Below are 16,048 nucleotides of genomic sequence, written 5' to 3' on the forward strand. Positions count from 1 at the left end.
TTTACATCAAATCATATTAATATTAATCATTATTAAGGAGCGATTCGATATGAGTTATAATAATGCTAGTATATATAAAGACATGCTATATATTCATCGAGTTAGTGTAAACATCCATCATTAAAGTTGAAGTCTATCCACTTCGAAACAATTCCAGACATGTGATATTTGAAGTTGTGCTTTTGCTGAAACTCAAACATATATAATCAAAGTTCAATCATTTTTGCATGGACTTCACTCATGTGGTTGGATTCAATCCTTTTTTTTATTTATTAAAGTTCGTCCATTTTTATCTGAACTTCAGCTATATATAACTTCAAACACCACCGGTCTGAAGTCGTTCTGAAGTTGGTAAACGTGCAAGAAGAATTTTAAAATGGATACAATAGCGGCCGTAAATTTTTGACCCACAGGCCACAAGTATAACACCAGATTCACTGCCAAATTGGGTACATATAAACACAAATTCAAGTAGACTGAAGTTTTTGGTCCCATCATATTAAATGGTGCAGTAGTCACCAACTTTTTAACAAACTTTGAATATAGAATATGGACTGTTGTAAATTGTGTTGAAACTTCATAGAAATATATATTATTATTTTTTATGATTGTGGTGTCCGGACCAGCTTTCTTGCACCTCGACTAATTCCAATAGGTACCAAATAACTCTGTACACCAAGGCTAAGACTAGGACAGGTAGGAAGAAATGTATTTCTGCATAGAACTCACTAAAGTCCAAGTCTTTAATTAAAGGAATAATTGTAAACCTTATGCAAGAGGAATAAAAGCATCACTTACCTATATAAAAATATTATATAAGAATGAGCTTGTTCCTGCACCACCAACACCATTGCCATAATAATATTCTTCAAAATTCCTAAAAATTCATAACAATGGCATTTTTAGCTACCATTTCTGGCCTTGACAATCTGTTCCTTTCCAATACCCTAAACAATAACTTTGCTTTCAGTAGAAAGCTCCCACCTAGCCAGTCTTACAGTTTCCTTCACAAGAAAATCCAGGCTAGCAATGTCGCGAACTCATTCCGAGCTTTTCAAGTCAAGGAACAAGAAGTTTCATCCAAGGCAGAGAAATTCATCTTGCCTAAGTTTGAGTTTCAAGAATACATGGTAATGAAGGCAATCAAGGTAAACAAAGCACTAGATGAAGCAATACCAATGCAAGAGCCTATAAAAGTTCATGAAGCCATGAGGTACTCACTTCTAGCTGGAGGAAAACGTGTCCGGCCGATCCTCTGCATGGCTTCTTGTGAAGTTGTAGGAGGGGATGAATCTTTAGCTATACCTGCAGCTTGCGCGGTTGAGATGATCCATACCATGTCACTCATCCATGATGATCTTCCCTGCATGGACAACGATGATCTACGTCGTGGCAAGCCCACAAACCATAAGGTTTTCGGGGAAAACACTGCAGTTCTTGCAGGGGATGCACTTTTGTCTTTGGCCTTTGAACATGTGGCTACCAAGACTCAGAATGTGACACCCCAAAGAGTGGTTCAAGCCATTGGGGAATTGGGTTCAGCCGTTGGCTCAGAAGGACTCGTGGCAGGGCAGATTGTGGACTTGGCGAGCGAGGGAAAACAAGTTAGCCTAACTGAACTCGAGTACATTCACCACCATAAGACGGCGAAGCTTTTGGAGGCTGCTGTGGTTTGTGGGGCAATAATGGGGGGAGGAAATGAGGTTGATGTGGAGAGAATGAGGAGCTATGCTAGGTGCATTGGACTGTTGTTTCAAGTGGTAGATGACATTCTTGATGTTACTAAGTCATCAGATGAGTTGGGAAAGACAGCTGGTAAGGACCTAATAACTGATAAGGCAACATATCCTAAGTTGATGGGGCTAGAAAAGGCTCGGCGATATGCCAGTGAGCTGATGGCTAAGGCCATGAATGAGCTAAGCTACTTTGATTCTGCCAAGGCAGCACCTCTTTATCATATTGCTAGTTATATTGCAAATCGACAGAATTGATAGGCTGAATAGGACGAAGACGATGTATATACCTTATTGAACTGTCTGTATAAGTAAAGGTAAGTGTGATGGAACTGAACTTCGTGTCGTATTTCTTCTTATGGGAACAGGTAAAAGAATATGAAAAATGCCATATAAATAGGGTAAGTTCATCAAGTTGGATCATGTAGGTATCCTTTATCATTGCTATATTAATTAACAACTATAGGTTAGTCACCAGTTTTTTCAAACATCTATGTAATTCCAATAACATGGATCATCAGCTCGAAAGCTTGTAACAGAAGTATTTCCGCCCAATAGAATTGCACATTAACTATGACTACAACATATAAAATAAATAAAACACAAGAGGTTTTTACTACTTAATCTGTTCTAAATTCTTTTCTATAATTATAAAAAATAAAAAGGGTAGTCAGGTGCACAAAGCATCCCGCATTCATGCAAAGGGCTGCACCCCAAGCGATATAGAAAATATGGCAGCGCACAAAACTACCCTTGGCAAACAAACCTTATGCAGCACGAAAATATCGCACTACACCAAGTGATTAACATTAATGTTTTGCTATTAACATTCCAGATCTGAAAAAATAAGAACTTTTGGCTACACACAAGCATTAGGAAGAGTATGTATTACATATATAACTCAGGCTATCATTCAGCAAACAAGGATGAGTATGTGTATTAACAACAATATGCATAGCAAAGAACTGTCATATACAGCCTTCCAAATGCTAGCTTACTATACCTTGCGACAAAAACCTAATCCTCAGAAATGCAAAAGATGATATAGTTTATCTAACCCATGACTTTTGGTCGCCAACCCTCAATGACATCCTCTTTTAGTGCCCGCGTGTTGATGAATGATTCCCTGGAGAATATACTCTGAGCACAAAACAAGTTCAGGTATAAGAAACTATCCAGTTGGCAACTATCTCAACAGACCGATAAGTGCATGTATACTATTATCTACCAAAAAAGAATTCCATTGACTCGTCAAAGCTGAAGCAAATTTTAGGTTTAAGTGGGCCTTTAGGATCTCCAATAAGATAGAAAATCCTCATCTAAGTCTAATGAATGTTGCACATGCACAGATATATCAGAAGGTTAAGAACTTGATATTATTCATAGCCAATAAAAATGAAAGAAACTACATAAAACTGAAGCTGAGGGGTCAATTTTCTACTATGACAACTGCCTGTTGTTTGTTTTTTAAATCTATGAACCAAGACATTGAAACTAGTTCTTAGGATATAAAGAGAGATGACAACAATTTTGAGGAAGGCCATAAATCTCAACTTTTGAGACTGATAAATAAAAGAAACTAACAAAGTCAAGATTCAAATATCTATAGATTGATCATCTTTCAATCATGGGTAACAGAGACTATTTAGGAATTACTGGGAGACGAAGCTAAGTTAAGGATCCTAAAGCTGACACAGCAAGCAATTGCTGCATAAACTGAACAAGGATCTCTATGTACGGAATAGTTATAAGAACAATAAATGAATAAACAAATAAAGATAACCTAAAGAAGGAACTGCATAAGCTTCGGATACCTTCATGTATGATTTCACGTAGGAAAGTGAATCTGGAATAGACCAATTCTTAAAGTGCCCCAAAGCTATTTCTAAATGATATAGCTTTGGTCCAAGCGACAAATCAGCAGCAGATACCTCATTTCCATTGATAAATGAACCCTTCAGTTGAAAACAAAGAATAACTTCGTCAACAGTAGCTAGAAGCTGGAAGGAAAAAAAAATCTAAAATTAAACTGTTTGAGAAAGATATGCATAAGGTGGATTTTCACATTTGTGTAATTCAGCAAATTCACAATTCCCACAAACCAAGACACTTGTTTCTCCTTTTCAGATTTTTAAATAAAGATTCTTTTTCATCAAAAACAAGGGCTTCAATAAAGGATGTTTTGCCTTTCACACGAAAGGGAGAAAATAAAACATCAAGTATAGTTGAAGGTTGTGGCCACCATCTTGTCAAGTACTGATCAATCAACTCAAGGTTAATTTGGGTTCTTTTATTCGTCTTTGATCTTTCTCCTTATTTTCTTCCTGCAATACTACTATTAGAGATACTAGCAGTGTTGATGCCAGCTTTGTTTTGATTTGGAGAGGATTAAAAGAAAGAAAAAAAATTGAGGTAAGAAAAATGAAATGTGTGTCTCAGCACAATTTCTTCAGGCATACTGATTTATTGATTTCCTGCAATGTCAAAGTAGGCCGAAGCAGATCTAAGATTTGCCCGATCCAAGTAAACCCAACAAATTGCAACTAAAACAAGAGCGAAAACCACTTTTATCTAACTTCAGCAGCAATGTTTTAGAAGCAAAAAGCATAACACAGTGACAAGGTCCGTGAGGCTTGAAGTGAAAAGCGAGAAGTAAAGTGTGCGACTCTTAAAAGTGAAGCACGTAATCAACAGAAAATTTGAAGTCCCATACATATTTGAATTTAGTACTACAATAGTCAAGTTTCAATTAAATTAACTAATTTAACATTTAATATAATAATTTAACCTAACTCCTCAAAGTGAGATTCTAGAATTGACCGTTTCTCATTTAAATGTTCGCCACGTATCTTCACACATAAAGCGACAAACCCATTGTTTCGCAACACTTCTTTGCTTATCACTACAATGCACATTTTCCTCGGATCCAAGCAGTGATCAATTTGTGAATCTTGGCAAAGGCAATTAAATTAGGTTAAAACCCAAAAACAATCACTTACATTTTCTTTAAGGTAATCATTGAAAACTGTCAGCTCATCAAGTAAAGCCTGCTCTGTTCCATCACTGGGGTCTTTGCTTTTCAGAAAAGCAACAAACTTGGGGAAGATCTTTGATCCACTACAAGAATATGGAAGATAATGAGAAACAGTTGTGCACTATATTGGCAAATGATTAGTAATTAGATTTTTCATAGGCAAAAACAAAATGAATTAGCAGCATAACTATGGCTACAAAGTGAAAGCTGATCACAGATACATACATCTCGGTTGGGAACAGTGGAAGTAAAAACGTTATTTTGCAACCTATTTATTCAGGAAAACGATTCAATGTAATAAGAACAATGCTTTTGACTGTGGATGAACATTAAAACTTCTGTCAAGAATGATGAGAAGGGGATGCCATGTCTCTAAGCCAAAGCAAGGAAGGGCCTGTTTGACAGCTATGCTTGAATTACAACTTGCATGTACCTTGAAAGCTAACATAGCCCAGAGGATAGGATAGCTCTTTCTATGAAAACTTCAAAGATTAAATTATATGTATAGAAGGACTTAGTTTTGGTATAGCTTTGTTAGGCACACTTCTGTAAAGAAATTATCTAGTAAATCCTCAGATATGACAAGAGGCAAGGCAAAGTCCCCCCTCTTCTTTCGTAAGCATACTTTCATATCTATAGAAGTGCCCAACCTAGTTCTTTTTTTCTTTTCTTTTTTAAAAGATCAATGCTTTTAAAATGTGTGGTACATAATGGAACAAAAACACAAATATGTCACTTAAAGGGTCAAAAGACTTGAAAGAATGATGAAAAATTCAGAAAACGTTCAACTCCTGTTATTGATTAAAATAATCATATAACAGCTAGAAATGAACAGAAAAGACTTGATTCTGAAAGGATTTTCAAAATCAAACTGTAGAATAAATTTCAGCAAGAAGAAGTTATATATAACCATGCATTCCTATTTGAATGAGAAAACTGTATGTCAATGATCGCAACAGGTAAAACCTACACAGAAGCCTTCTCAGGAGGAGTTGTCAGCGGAGGTTCAGGGAACTTCTCCTCCAGTGCCTGTGTGATGACATCTGAATCTGGAACCCATTTCTCGTCAAGCTTAATAAGTGGAACTTTACCTTCTGGGCTTATCTTCAAAAACCTAGATAAGTTGTTATCAAAAGAATGTCAATTACTCAAAAAAATTGCAGCTTGAAAATAATACTAATTTATCATCACTTGTAGCAACAACAGACTAAGATGAGCGGGTATTAAAACCAACCAGTCAGGCTTGTTACTTAAATCAACAAACTTCATGTCATATGGAAGGTGCTTTTCCTCCAACGTAAGTAAAACCCTCTGAGTGAATGGGCCTGAATGAGAAAAAGAAAGCATTGTGACTCCAAAATCTCCACTTAAAATGTTGTTCTTTTACTAATGCCACCAGTGCAATAATTTGTACCTATGATTTAATAGGCAAGTTCATAGAAAAGGTTAATTAACTGACATGTTCAAACTACAATTCCCCCAATAAGCACTTCATGTACTACACTTGCCACCGGCAAGAGTTATTCTAACAGAAAAATTGTTTGAAGTTCCTATTTCATTTCCCTCTTCTTGCACAGGTCCAACTCCATCTATGTTGAGCTTCACAAAGCATACCCATTCTCAAACCCAGATATAGGAGGAGAATTGTGTAGGCTAATGACTAGTATAAAGTGAAATGGATACAGATCATTGAATACTCGTTTGAATAAAGCTAAATGGATACGGACAATTCAAAATTTCAAATCCAACCCCAACTAGTTAGGGAATAAGGCTTAATTGATTGAGTGGTGTTGCTACCCATAGTATTGTGTAGTATTATTACTTTAAATACAATATTTATTTTGATTATTACTTTAACTTTATTGCATTGTATCACTACATTTATCATTATGAAGTCTCATTTTGTGTAACAATTGATTCGGTATGATCTCGTTACCTTAATATTTTTTCTCATTTTACCTTTGCTTATTATTTAATAATCCTACTTATCCTTTGCACTACTTTTTTATAATAACTCTACCTCGTACACTACTTTTCTTTATAATTTTGTAAGTTTATGCGTCATATTACTGGTATGTGACATTATGCAAGGACGGAAATAGGATATGTTATAAAACATGTAACAACCATCCAAACAACCTATGAAGGGTAGCCAAAAAAATTATCAGTAGCAAAAATTTTCTTGGGAATGAAAATATTCTCATAAAAACACTAAATTTTAGTGCAAAATGAACATGCATCAAACATGAACTTCAAGAATGTCAGCACTAATAGAGATATCACCGAGCTTATTTGGGGTTGTAATTGATTGTTTGACACAAACTTCAAAAGAGGTGTCGACTGAAACCACTGATACAGTGAAAGCTCCTCTGGGTGCTCTAAACTTGGTGAAATTGACGGGTAAAAAATTGATCTTTATGAATGATAATATTCTAAAAAACACTAACTTTTAGTATAATCATGAAATGCTACTCTGCCTCTACAATCCCAAATGAACAAGCATCAAACAATGTACTCCAAGAATATCAGCACATATAAAGATATCAAAGACATAAAAGCTAAGTAATTGCGCAAATTTTCAAAAGGAGAGACTTACAGTCGCCGAGCTTGTTAGGTGTTGTGATTGATTGTTTGACGCAAACTTCAAGAGGGGTGTCGAGTGAAGCCGCCATTGATACAGTAAATGCTCTTCTGGGTGCTCTAAACTTAGTGGAATTGGAGCTAAAAATGGTGTTTTGGAGTCGAGGTAGTTGAATGCCCGCAAGGTGTTTGATAGAAGTCGCAAATGAAGCAGCTGATGGTGTTATCTTTACTGTCGACATGGTGACACTCTTGTTTTTGATGAGTGGCAATTAGCAAATGGTAGGTGAGAGTGCAAGATATGGTGTGGAATTCAATTTTATCTCTATAAGGGCATTTTCGTCTTTCTTTGATAACCGCGGTATCCTGGTGCATCTTGATTGATTTCATGTGATATCAGCTGGCTAGCATGCATTTTAACTAATTTCACGGGATGTTGATCGGTTTCAATTAAGCCTTTTAAGATTTAAGTTTCGACGTGTTTCACGAATATCAGCTTCCATGCATCTCGACTAATGTTACAAGATGTAGATCGATTTCAATTAAGCCTTTCTGGATCCAACATTCTCTAAATTCTTCTAATTCCCCACCTTCCAACAAGTAAAAGACCAAGATTAGGATATATGAGAAAAAATTGTCTCTTGTTGAATTTGAATCATAGACAGTTTCATCATCAAATCTAACTTCATAATTATTACATAAAATGAAAAATATTTAAAACTTATGGTTAAACGCCTATCAAATATATTTAACTTTCAATTAAGTAACACATGCATTTTTCCTTGCTTGTGAATATTTACAAATATACCATCATGATTATCAATTATTCCACCTAGAGATGTTTGTGTTTCGATTTGAAAACTTTTTTATATAAAGTGTTTTATCTTCAAAGAATTTTTTTTTTCATGTATTCAGGTTTATTGAAATCGAAAGCAGATATTGAATATCGAATAAGAAAAAAATAATATTTGAAGGTAAAACTTGTGTAAAAGAATTTGTATCAAACTACAAAATGAATTTCTAGAATGTTGGGCATCTTAATACGAAAGGTCCATTTTCATTTTTGTGTCCACTCTGGCAATCATGTTTTGATCTCTTTATCTACCCAATAGTTTTTTTGGGCCGCCATTATGAGCCCATTTGATAAATGTTGAAATCAATTTTCTCTTTTATAAATGAATTAGAGTAAATTTTAGGTTTAACAAACATAAAAATCATATTTATATATTATAGCTATAGTTTGTATAATTGCGTTTCATAACAAATTTTATGTTTGTTATGGCTATTAATATGTATATTTCGGTATACATATACAAAAGAAGCAATTGTATAATCTGTTTCGGTATACATATAGAAAAGAAGCAAGTGTATAATTTGTTTCGGTATACATATACAAAAGAATCAATTATATAATTTGTGTTTGTATAAAGCGAGGAAGAGAGAAAGACAAAAGAAAACTGGACAGAGGAAGATTTGTATTTGTATAATTATAAGTGTATAGGATGAAAATATATGTATTTTATATACAATTTTCTTTCGCTTTATACAAACATAAACGTAATTTATACATTTGTGCTTGTATAGAGTGAAAGAGGCGAGTGAGAGTGGCGAGTGAGATCTGGGAGAGTGGCAAGCGAGATTCTCTGGGGAGAGAGACGAACGAAAAGATATATATATAAACACATTTTATACATTTGTGTTTGTATGAAAGTGAGAGAGGCGAGGGAGAGACTACTAGCGAGAAAACGAGAGTGGTGAGCGAGAATTTCAGGGAGAGCGGCGAATGACAACAGTTTGTTACGGGTTACAATTAAATCAAATTGTGGTTATAACATTTAATTTGAATTAATAGTTTGCTATTTTATACAATTTTCCCAATAAATTATTACGTATTTGGATTAAAATGTTGAACTTGATGATAAGATGTACGCAGGTCTTACTTCTACCTTAGGAGATGTGGGATGGATAGAGAGACTGTTTCGATAGACCTTCAACTTAAAAGAATATATTTTTTTACTCAAGGTTACGAAAAAAATACGACAACAAAATAATAAGATACAAAGAAAATGAAGCAACAACAAATATCACACATTCAAATCAATTGATTTTTATTAAACATGTGATTATGAGTTTTGGATAATTTTGAAGATTCATTGTATAGGATAATTATTTCAAGCTTGGAAACCTTAAAAGTAATCTCACTTTGAATATGAAAAAAACTTTTTCAACACTCTATTCAAGTAAGAAAAAAGACTTTACTCCATGACCACAATTAATTAAATAGGATATAAAATAAGATAAAGATGAGATGCATTGATCTTATCCTATGATAACTTAGGCCATAATTAAAGTTGTAAGTTCTTTGATTAGCATGCTAAGAAACTACTTAATTAAACTACACATGCACATCTTAATAGGGTAGTGTACTTTTAACAAAGCAGTTCTCCTCCATTTCAATTTATATGATTCATTTTTTGAAATATATATTTTTAAATGAGATTTTATATTTAGTAGTGATAATTTAACTTTTAAATATATATTTTATCTTAATGAAATAATTTATAAACAAATATCTTTCTTTTTATAAAATTTTATATGAAATTAAATTATATCACATAAATTACAATAGATAGATAGATAGATGGAGTATTAATTATGGCCTAAACCAACTTTTTAGTCCAAAGTAAGGGTGGCAACGGAACCGGGAGGTTCCGGTTCCGGTTCCGGTCCGTTCCGGTCCGTTACCGGTTCCGTCTCGGTTCCGGATAGTGCCGGTTAATTCCGGACTTGTTCCGGTCCGGGAGGGGTAACGGGACGGAAACCGGGATTTTACCGGTCCGTCCCGGTCCGGTTAGTCCCGGTTCCGTCCCGGTCCGGTCCGGTTCCGGTCCGGTTCGGAACTTTTTTTTTTTTTTTTTTTTTTAAATCAGAAAATTTAAAAAATAGCCGTTGAGAGCCGTTGGGCAACGGGTTTTGGGCCCCACCAACGGCTCTTTCACCCCATAACCCCCCATTTACACCTCCCTACCCCCCAAACTTTTTTTAATACCCCAAACTTCTTAAAACTACATTTTCAACCTTTTTTTTAACTATAAATTCCCCTAATCTTTCATTCTTTTCACTCACAAAAATATCTTATAATCTCTCTACTCTCTAGTCTCTACTCTCTAAATTCTCTTATTCTCGACTTCTCGTTAAAATTACGAATTTGAACTTTGGAAATTGGAGCTTCAAAATTCAACTTTCAATTTTCGCCTTCCGGTCATACACGTCTACTTTTTTAAGTAGACGTTTGGTACATTCGTTCCAACTCACTTTTCATTTAGTTATTTATTTGTTTACATTTAATTATTTATTTTGTGAGTAATTAATCTCTAGTCTCTACTTATTTAGTTGTTTATTTGTTTAAAACTTTGCTAATCATTTTCGTATTATATATAATTTGCTCACTTTTTATATTTTGAATATGGATTTTGGAAAAAACATTATTGAAAAGGGTAAAACAACCATAGTTAATTCGTTCACTAATTTATCTAGCTCAAAATCCAAGAAAAATAAAAAAACCGGTAGTACTTCTCAATCTAAAACTAAAAAAACTTCTCAATTAAGAATAAATACGGATGATTATACGCATGTTGATGAAACTGTTTTTAATATTGATAGTAATAGTGGATTAGATCCTTATCATGAACATTTACAAAGAAGATTTGGTAATTTTGAAGAGGAATTACCTGAAGATGATGAACATGATGTTAATGATTATGTTGATAGTTTTGATAATAATGTTGATGAATATGATGATGATGAAACTGAGCCACCGTCGGCTACTAGTCCCCCTCCCAATCCCTCTTCCCCGGCTCCCGCTCCCTTTCGTTGTCCTGCTCCCATTCCCCCCGTGCATCCTAGGACTAAGGTAGAACGCGCTAAAAAATCAGTTGTGTGGCAATTTATGACTCAGAATGAAGATAAAACACAAGCTATTTGTAATAAATGTAAACATAGAATGAATCATAAAACTGTAGGAAAACAGGGTGGGACGGGACATTTGAGTAATCATTTAATGTCATGTTGTAAAAATGAATTTTTGCATGCTAAAGCTGTAGCCGAAGCTAAAAAAAATGGTACCACCCTTCCTGAAAATGTAGGAGTAGATGGCTCTAATATGGTCCAAACACAATTAAATCCTTCTAATGTTTCTGGTTCTAGTATACAACGGTCATATAGTAGAGAAAAAGATCTTGAAGAATTAGCTAAAATGATTGTTGTTATGGGTTTGCCATTTAGTTTTGCTGAAAATCCCGGTTTTATTCATTATATTCAAATTGTGTATAATCCACATTTTAAAGGTTTTACTAGAAATACAATTAAAAAGGCTATCTTTGATTATCAAGCTCAACATTTTCAATATCTTCGTTGTTTATTTTATTATAACAATTGTAAAATAGCTATTACTTCTGATATGGGCCATAGTGTAAATGGTAATGATTATTTCACAATTACTGCGCATTGGATTGATGAAAATTGGACTTTGCAAAAAAGAATTTTAGGTTATAAATGTTGTGAAATGCATAAAACCGGTAGTTATATAGCTCAAACAATTATAGATGTTTTGCAAAACTATGGAATTTGTGATAAAATAAGTAGTGTCACATTAGATAATGCTTCTAATAATAGTAATGCTGTTGAAATACTAAAACCGTCTCTTTGCCCTATTTATATTGATGGTTTTCATATTAGGTGTGCTGCACACATATATAATTTGATTGTTAGAGATGGTATAGCAATATATGACGATGGTTGCACAAAAGTTGAAACTGCATGTCATTTTATTTTTAAATGTCAAGTTAAGTCTAGACGTAGAGATTTTGAAAATCGTTGTCGTGAATTTAATCTTCCACCTAGAAAAATTCCAAAATCAGTGTGTACAAGATGGAATTCTTTATTTGAAATGCTTGAAGTTGCTTATGAATATAGGAAACCTTTACAAATGGTTTGGAATGCTCATAATTCAAATATGACATATAGACTTGATGATAATGATTGGAATGACATAAAAGAACTTATAGAATTCTTAAAAGTTTTTTATTTAACTACAAAAAAAATATCTGCACTTTATTATCCAACTATTTGCTCTGTTTTACCTAATATTTGTGCTATTTCTAATAAATTTTATAAATTTAAAAATAAACCAAGATTTGAACAATCTGTTAAGAAAATGATTGAAAAATTTAAAAAATATTTTATTCCTATTCCTCAAATTTATTTAACTGCTTGTTTGTTAAACCCACATTACAAAGATGAAGGTGCAGCACGAATGGTTGATAAAATATATTTTAATTTGGGTATTGATAGTGAAGATGATGAAACACCTAGTTGTCAAGATGTTAAAGATAGTATAAAAATTGAAGCTAGAAAATTGTACGACTTGTATAATAATTCTAATATAAGGAATGTAGTACATAACGAAGAGCCTCAAAGTTCTAGGAGTAGATATAATAATGAAGATGAAATTGATGATATGATAGATTGTATTATTGAACTTTCTCATAATGATAGAAATGATTTTGATGCATATATTAATCAAAATACAGAACCTACTACTATTGATCTTCTAGAATGGTGGAGCAATCGCGGCAAAGGATTTCCAAAACTACAACCGGTTGCTCGAGATGTGTTAGCTATTCAAGCATCTTCAGTAGCTTCGGAAGGCGCTTTTAGTGCAGCAAGATTTCAAATTGGAGAGCATAGATATTCATTAGCAGCAGATAGCTTGGAGATATCCGTACTATTTAGAGATTGGATTAATGGCGAGAGAAGGAGTTATGGTCGTCCACCTCTACCGACCAAATTTGAAAATGACGTTGATGAAATAATGCTAGATTTTAGTGATGATGGCATTGATGCAATGGAAGAACTAGCTAATCAACCAATTCCAGAGCATGTTACTAGAGAAATGTTAAATGATTTAAAAAAAGATTTCCTTGGTAGCATGAACTATTAAATTTAAATGTCTATTAGTATGAGTATAATAATTCGAGGTCTAATTCAAACAGAACCCTTCCTAGAAGGTGGCTGTGTAGATTAGATTTTTTAATACTCTACTAATATTTTGTAACTCAACTTGTACTATTTAATTAATATTAATAAAAGTATAGGCTATTCGCCTTAATTTTTTTTTATTATTGTCTTCAAAAGTTTAAATTTAACTTTTAATGTGTGAAATTTAAACTTTTATAGTTTTAAAGTTTTAAATTTTCAAATTTTTAAAGTGTGAAATTTAAACTTTTATAGTTTTAAAGTTTGAATTTAAATTTTCAAACTTTTAAAATTTAAACTTTAAAGTGTGAAATTTAAATTTTTATAATTTTATAGTTTTAAAGTTTATAATTCAAATTTAAAATTTCTAACTTTTAAAGTGTGAATTGTGAAATTTAAACTTTTTATAGTTTTAAAGTTTGAAATTTGAATTTAAATTTTCAAACTTTTAAAGGGTGAAATTTAAACTTTTATAGTTTTAAAGTTTGAATTTAAATTTTCAAAGTTTTAAATTGTGAAATTTAAACTTTTATACTTTTAAAAGTTTGAAAGTTTGTATTTAAAACTTTAAAAGTATAAATTTTTAAGTGTAATATTCCTAATTTTTTAATTTTAATAAAAAAATATAATTTATAACGGTTGGACCCGGTTTCCGGTCCGGTCCGGTCCGGTCCGTTACCGGTCCGTTACCGGTCCGGGACGGGTTCGGGTATTTTTTTCCGGAATTACCGGTTCCGGTCCGTCCCGGTTCCGGTTCGGTTCCGGCCCGTGGTGCCCGGTTCCGTTCCGGTTCCGGAACGTCCCGGTCCGGTAGTTCCGTTACCGGTTCCGTTGCCACCCTTAGTCCAAAGTCTAAAGTCAATAAGTATGATGGGGCATAGAATTAAGTTTGAAAAGAAGTGACTTCACTAAAATTTTGACACTTCATGAAGTTAAAAAAATTTACTTGAGTAAAAGTTTTATACTTTCCTGACAACTTTCATTCATTCATCGTTTACCTATCATACCATCAACAGTTTAAAAGAATTTAGCAATTCCGTTTGGTAAAAACAGTATAAAGTTTATCGAAAATAATTTTCTTTATCTTCGATATAAAAATAAAGTATATATATATATATATATATATTCTACTTTTTAAAAAAAATTATTTTGCAAGATTATGTTGAGTGTGATGATAGTGGTGGTTTGGTAAAAGTAAATGAAAGACAGTAGTGAAGCCATCTTATGTGTTATGTTGAGGGTTTCTTCATCGAAAAATTATACTCTACTATTTAATCAAATTAAATTTTTTGTTTATATAAATGTTATATGTTGACTCCTCTTAATTTTTATGCATATCTTTTTGTTATTTTAATATTTTTAAATAAAATTTCTAACTCAAGCCACTTGATTGAAAGGTCCAAATTCAGAACTACTTTGGATCCAACACAGTAACTACAGGATGCAAATTTTACTTTGAATGTTCAAGAATGATAAAAATAAGGACAATTCAGCATATGAAGTATTTTGTGTTTTATCTGGAAAAAAAAATTGAACTCCACATCGCAAAAAGGTGTGATATAAACAGTTTATTTAATATTGTAAACATCAGTAGTTGATTTCATGTCTTGAATCCATAGATCTATAGGCTTATATATCACAAGAAATAATTCTAACATTATAATTTCACGCATTCAATTAAAAAACCAAATGACTCGCTAACAACACGTGGATGAAGCTCATGTAAATGAATTGAACTGAATTCAATATTTTTACCGCAACACATAGGTATATATATATAGAAAATTATTAAAAATTTCAACAAAGGTCAAGTTGATAAGAATCTTAAATGTGATATTTGACAATCCATTTCTTAATTTTTAGATAAATAACATAAACTATGTATTATGACTCACATTTCATCATATCAAAGTATTTGAACAATTTCAAATAATGTGAATCAAGATGTGACTTGTTACCTATTGTAAGTAGGCAAAAATCATCATATCAAGGTAAACTTTTTTGGAGGCAACAAAATATATCATGTAGATCTTGAATAGTGTGTTAGTAGGACCCAAATGTCCAAAATCACACAAGTAGAACCATGTGCAAATTTTTTTTTTAATGTGGGGATATCCCAAATTTTGTACCCAAAATAGTATTATAGAGCCCCACATTCCACATTATATTATATCTTTTTATTCTTCTTTATTGATATGGCTAAATGTTGCCTGGACAACAGTGAACACTCAAGTATGTGCCCCCTCCCACCACCCCCTTTCTTTTTTGTTGGAGGAGGACCCTCAAATTAAAAGGGACACATATACAAAGGAATTTTTTTTTTGAAATTATTGGTTCCAAGGTAGAGTGGTAAGTAGTTCTCGATATGTAATCAGAGGTTTCATTTGAGACTCATCGAATAAGAAAATTATCTTTAGTAAAGAACGCTTCATCTTCAACATCAGACTTATCAAAAGTTGTGATAGAGTAATAAATAGTCCTTCATACTTAATCAAACGGTAACAATATCTTTCGTAGAGAGCGTTTTATCTTCAATATCAGACTTTTCAAATCAAAACCTAATTAGTCGATCTCTAACGCAGATGAGAAATATGAAAGAAAGAAAAAAAATACCTAATAATTAATCTTTAAGGGAGAATACATATTTTCCTCCTCCCCTAAGTTT

General features: G+C 33.0%; 2 protein-coding genes across 2 annotated transcripts; one reads left to right on the forward strand and one right to left on the reverse strand.

The window, feature by feature from the left end:
- The first annotated feature begins 850 nt into the window (after positions 1-850).
- On the forward strand, positions 851-2,333 carry LOC125836914 (geranylgeranyl pyrophosphate synthase 7, chloroplastic-like). The gene has a single exon (XM_049516068.1). It carries the CDS (start codon positions 894-896, stop codon positions 1,989-1,991), a length of 1,098 nt encoding a protein of 365 aa, XP_049372025.1. The 5' UTR covers positions 851-893; the 3' UTR covers positions 1,992-2,333.
- Positions 2,334-2,597: 264 nt separating this feature from the next.
- LOC125836900 (glutathione S-transferase DHAR3, chloroplastic-like) lies at positions 2,598-7,615 on the reverse strand. Its single transcript, XM_049516058.1, has 6 exons — positions 7,364-7,615; positions 6,002-6,092; positions 5,738-5,881; positions 4,733-4,850; positions 3,548-3,688; positions 2,598-2,873 (listed from the first exon to the last, which is right to left on the reverse strand). Exons 1-6 carry the CDS (start codon positions 7,587-7,589, stop codon positions 2,787-2,789), a joined length of 807 nt encoding a protein of 268 aa, XP_049372015.1. The 5' UTR covers positions 7,590-7,615; the 3' UTR covers positions 2,598-2,786.
- Positions 7,616-16,048: the final 8,433 nt, after the last annotated feature.

The sequence above is a fragment of the Solanum verrucosum genome, unplaced genomic scaffold (genome assembly GCF_900185275.1).
Source record: "Solanum verrucosum unplaced genomic scaffold, falcon-dt-bn FXZP01000099.1, whole genome shotgun sequence".
In the NCBI taxonomy this organism is placed as follows: domain Eukaryota; kingdom Viridiplantae; phylum Streptophyta; class Magnoliopsida; order Solanales; family Solanaceae; genus Solanum; species Solanum verrucosum.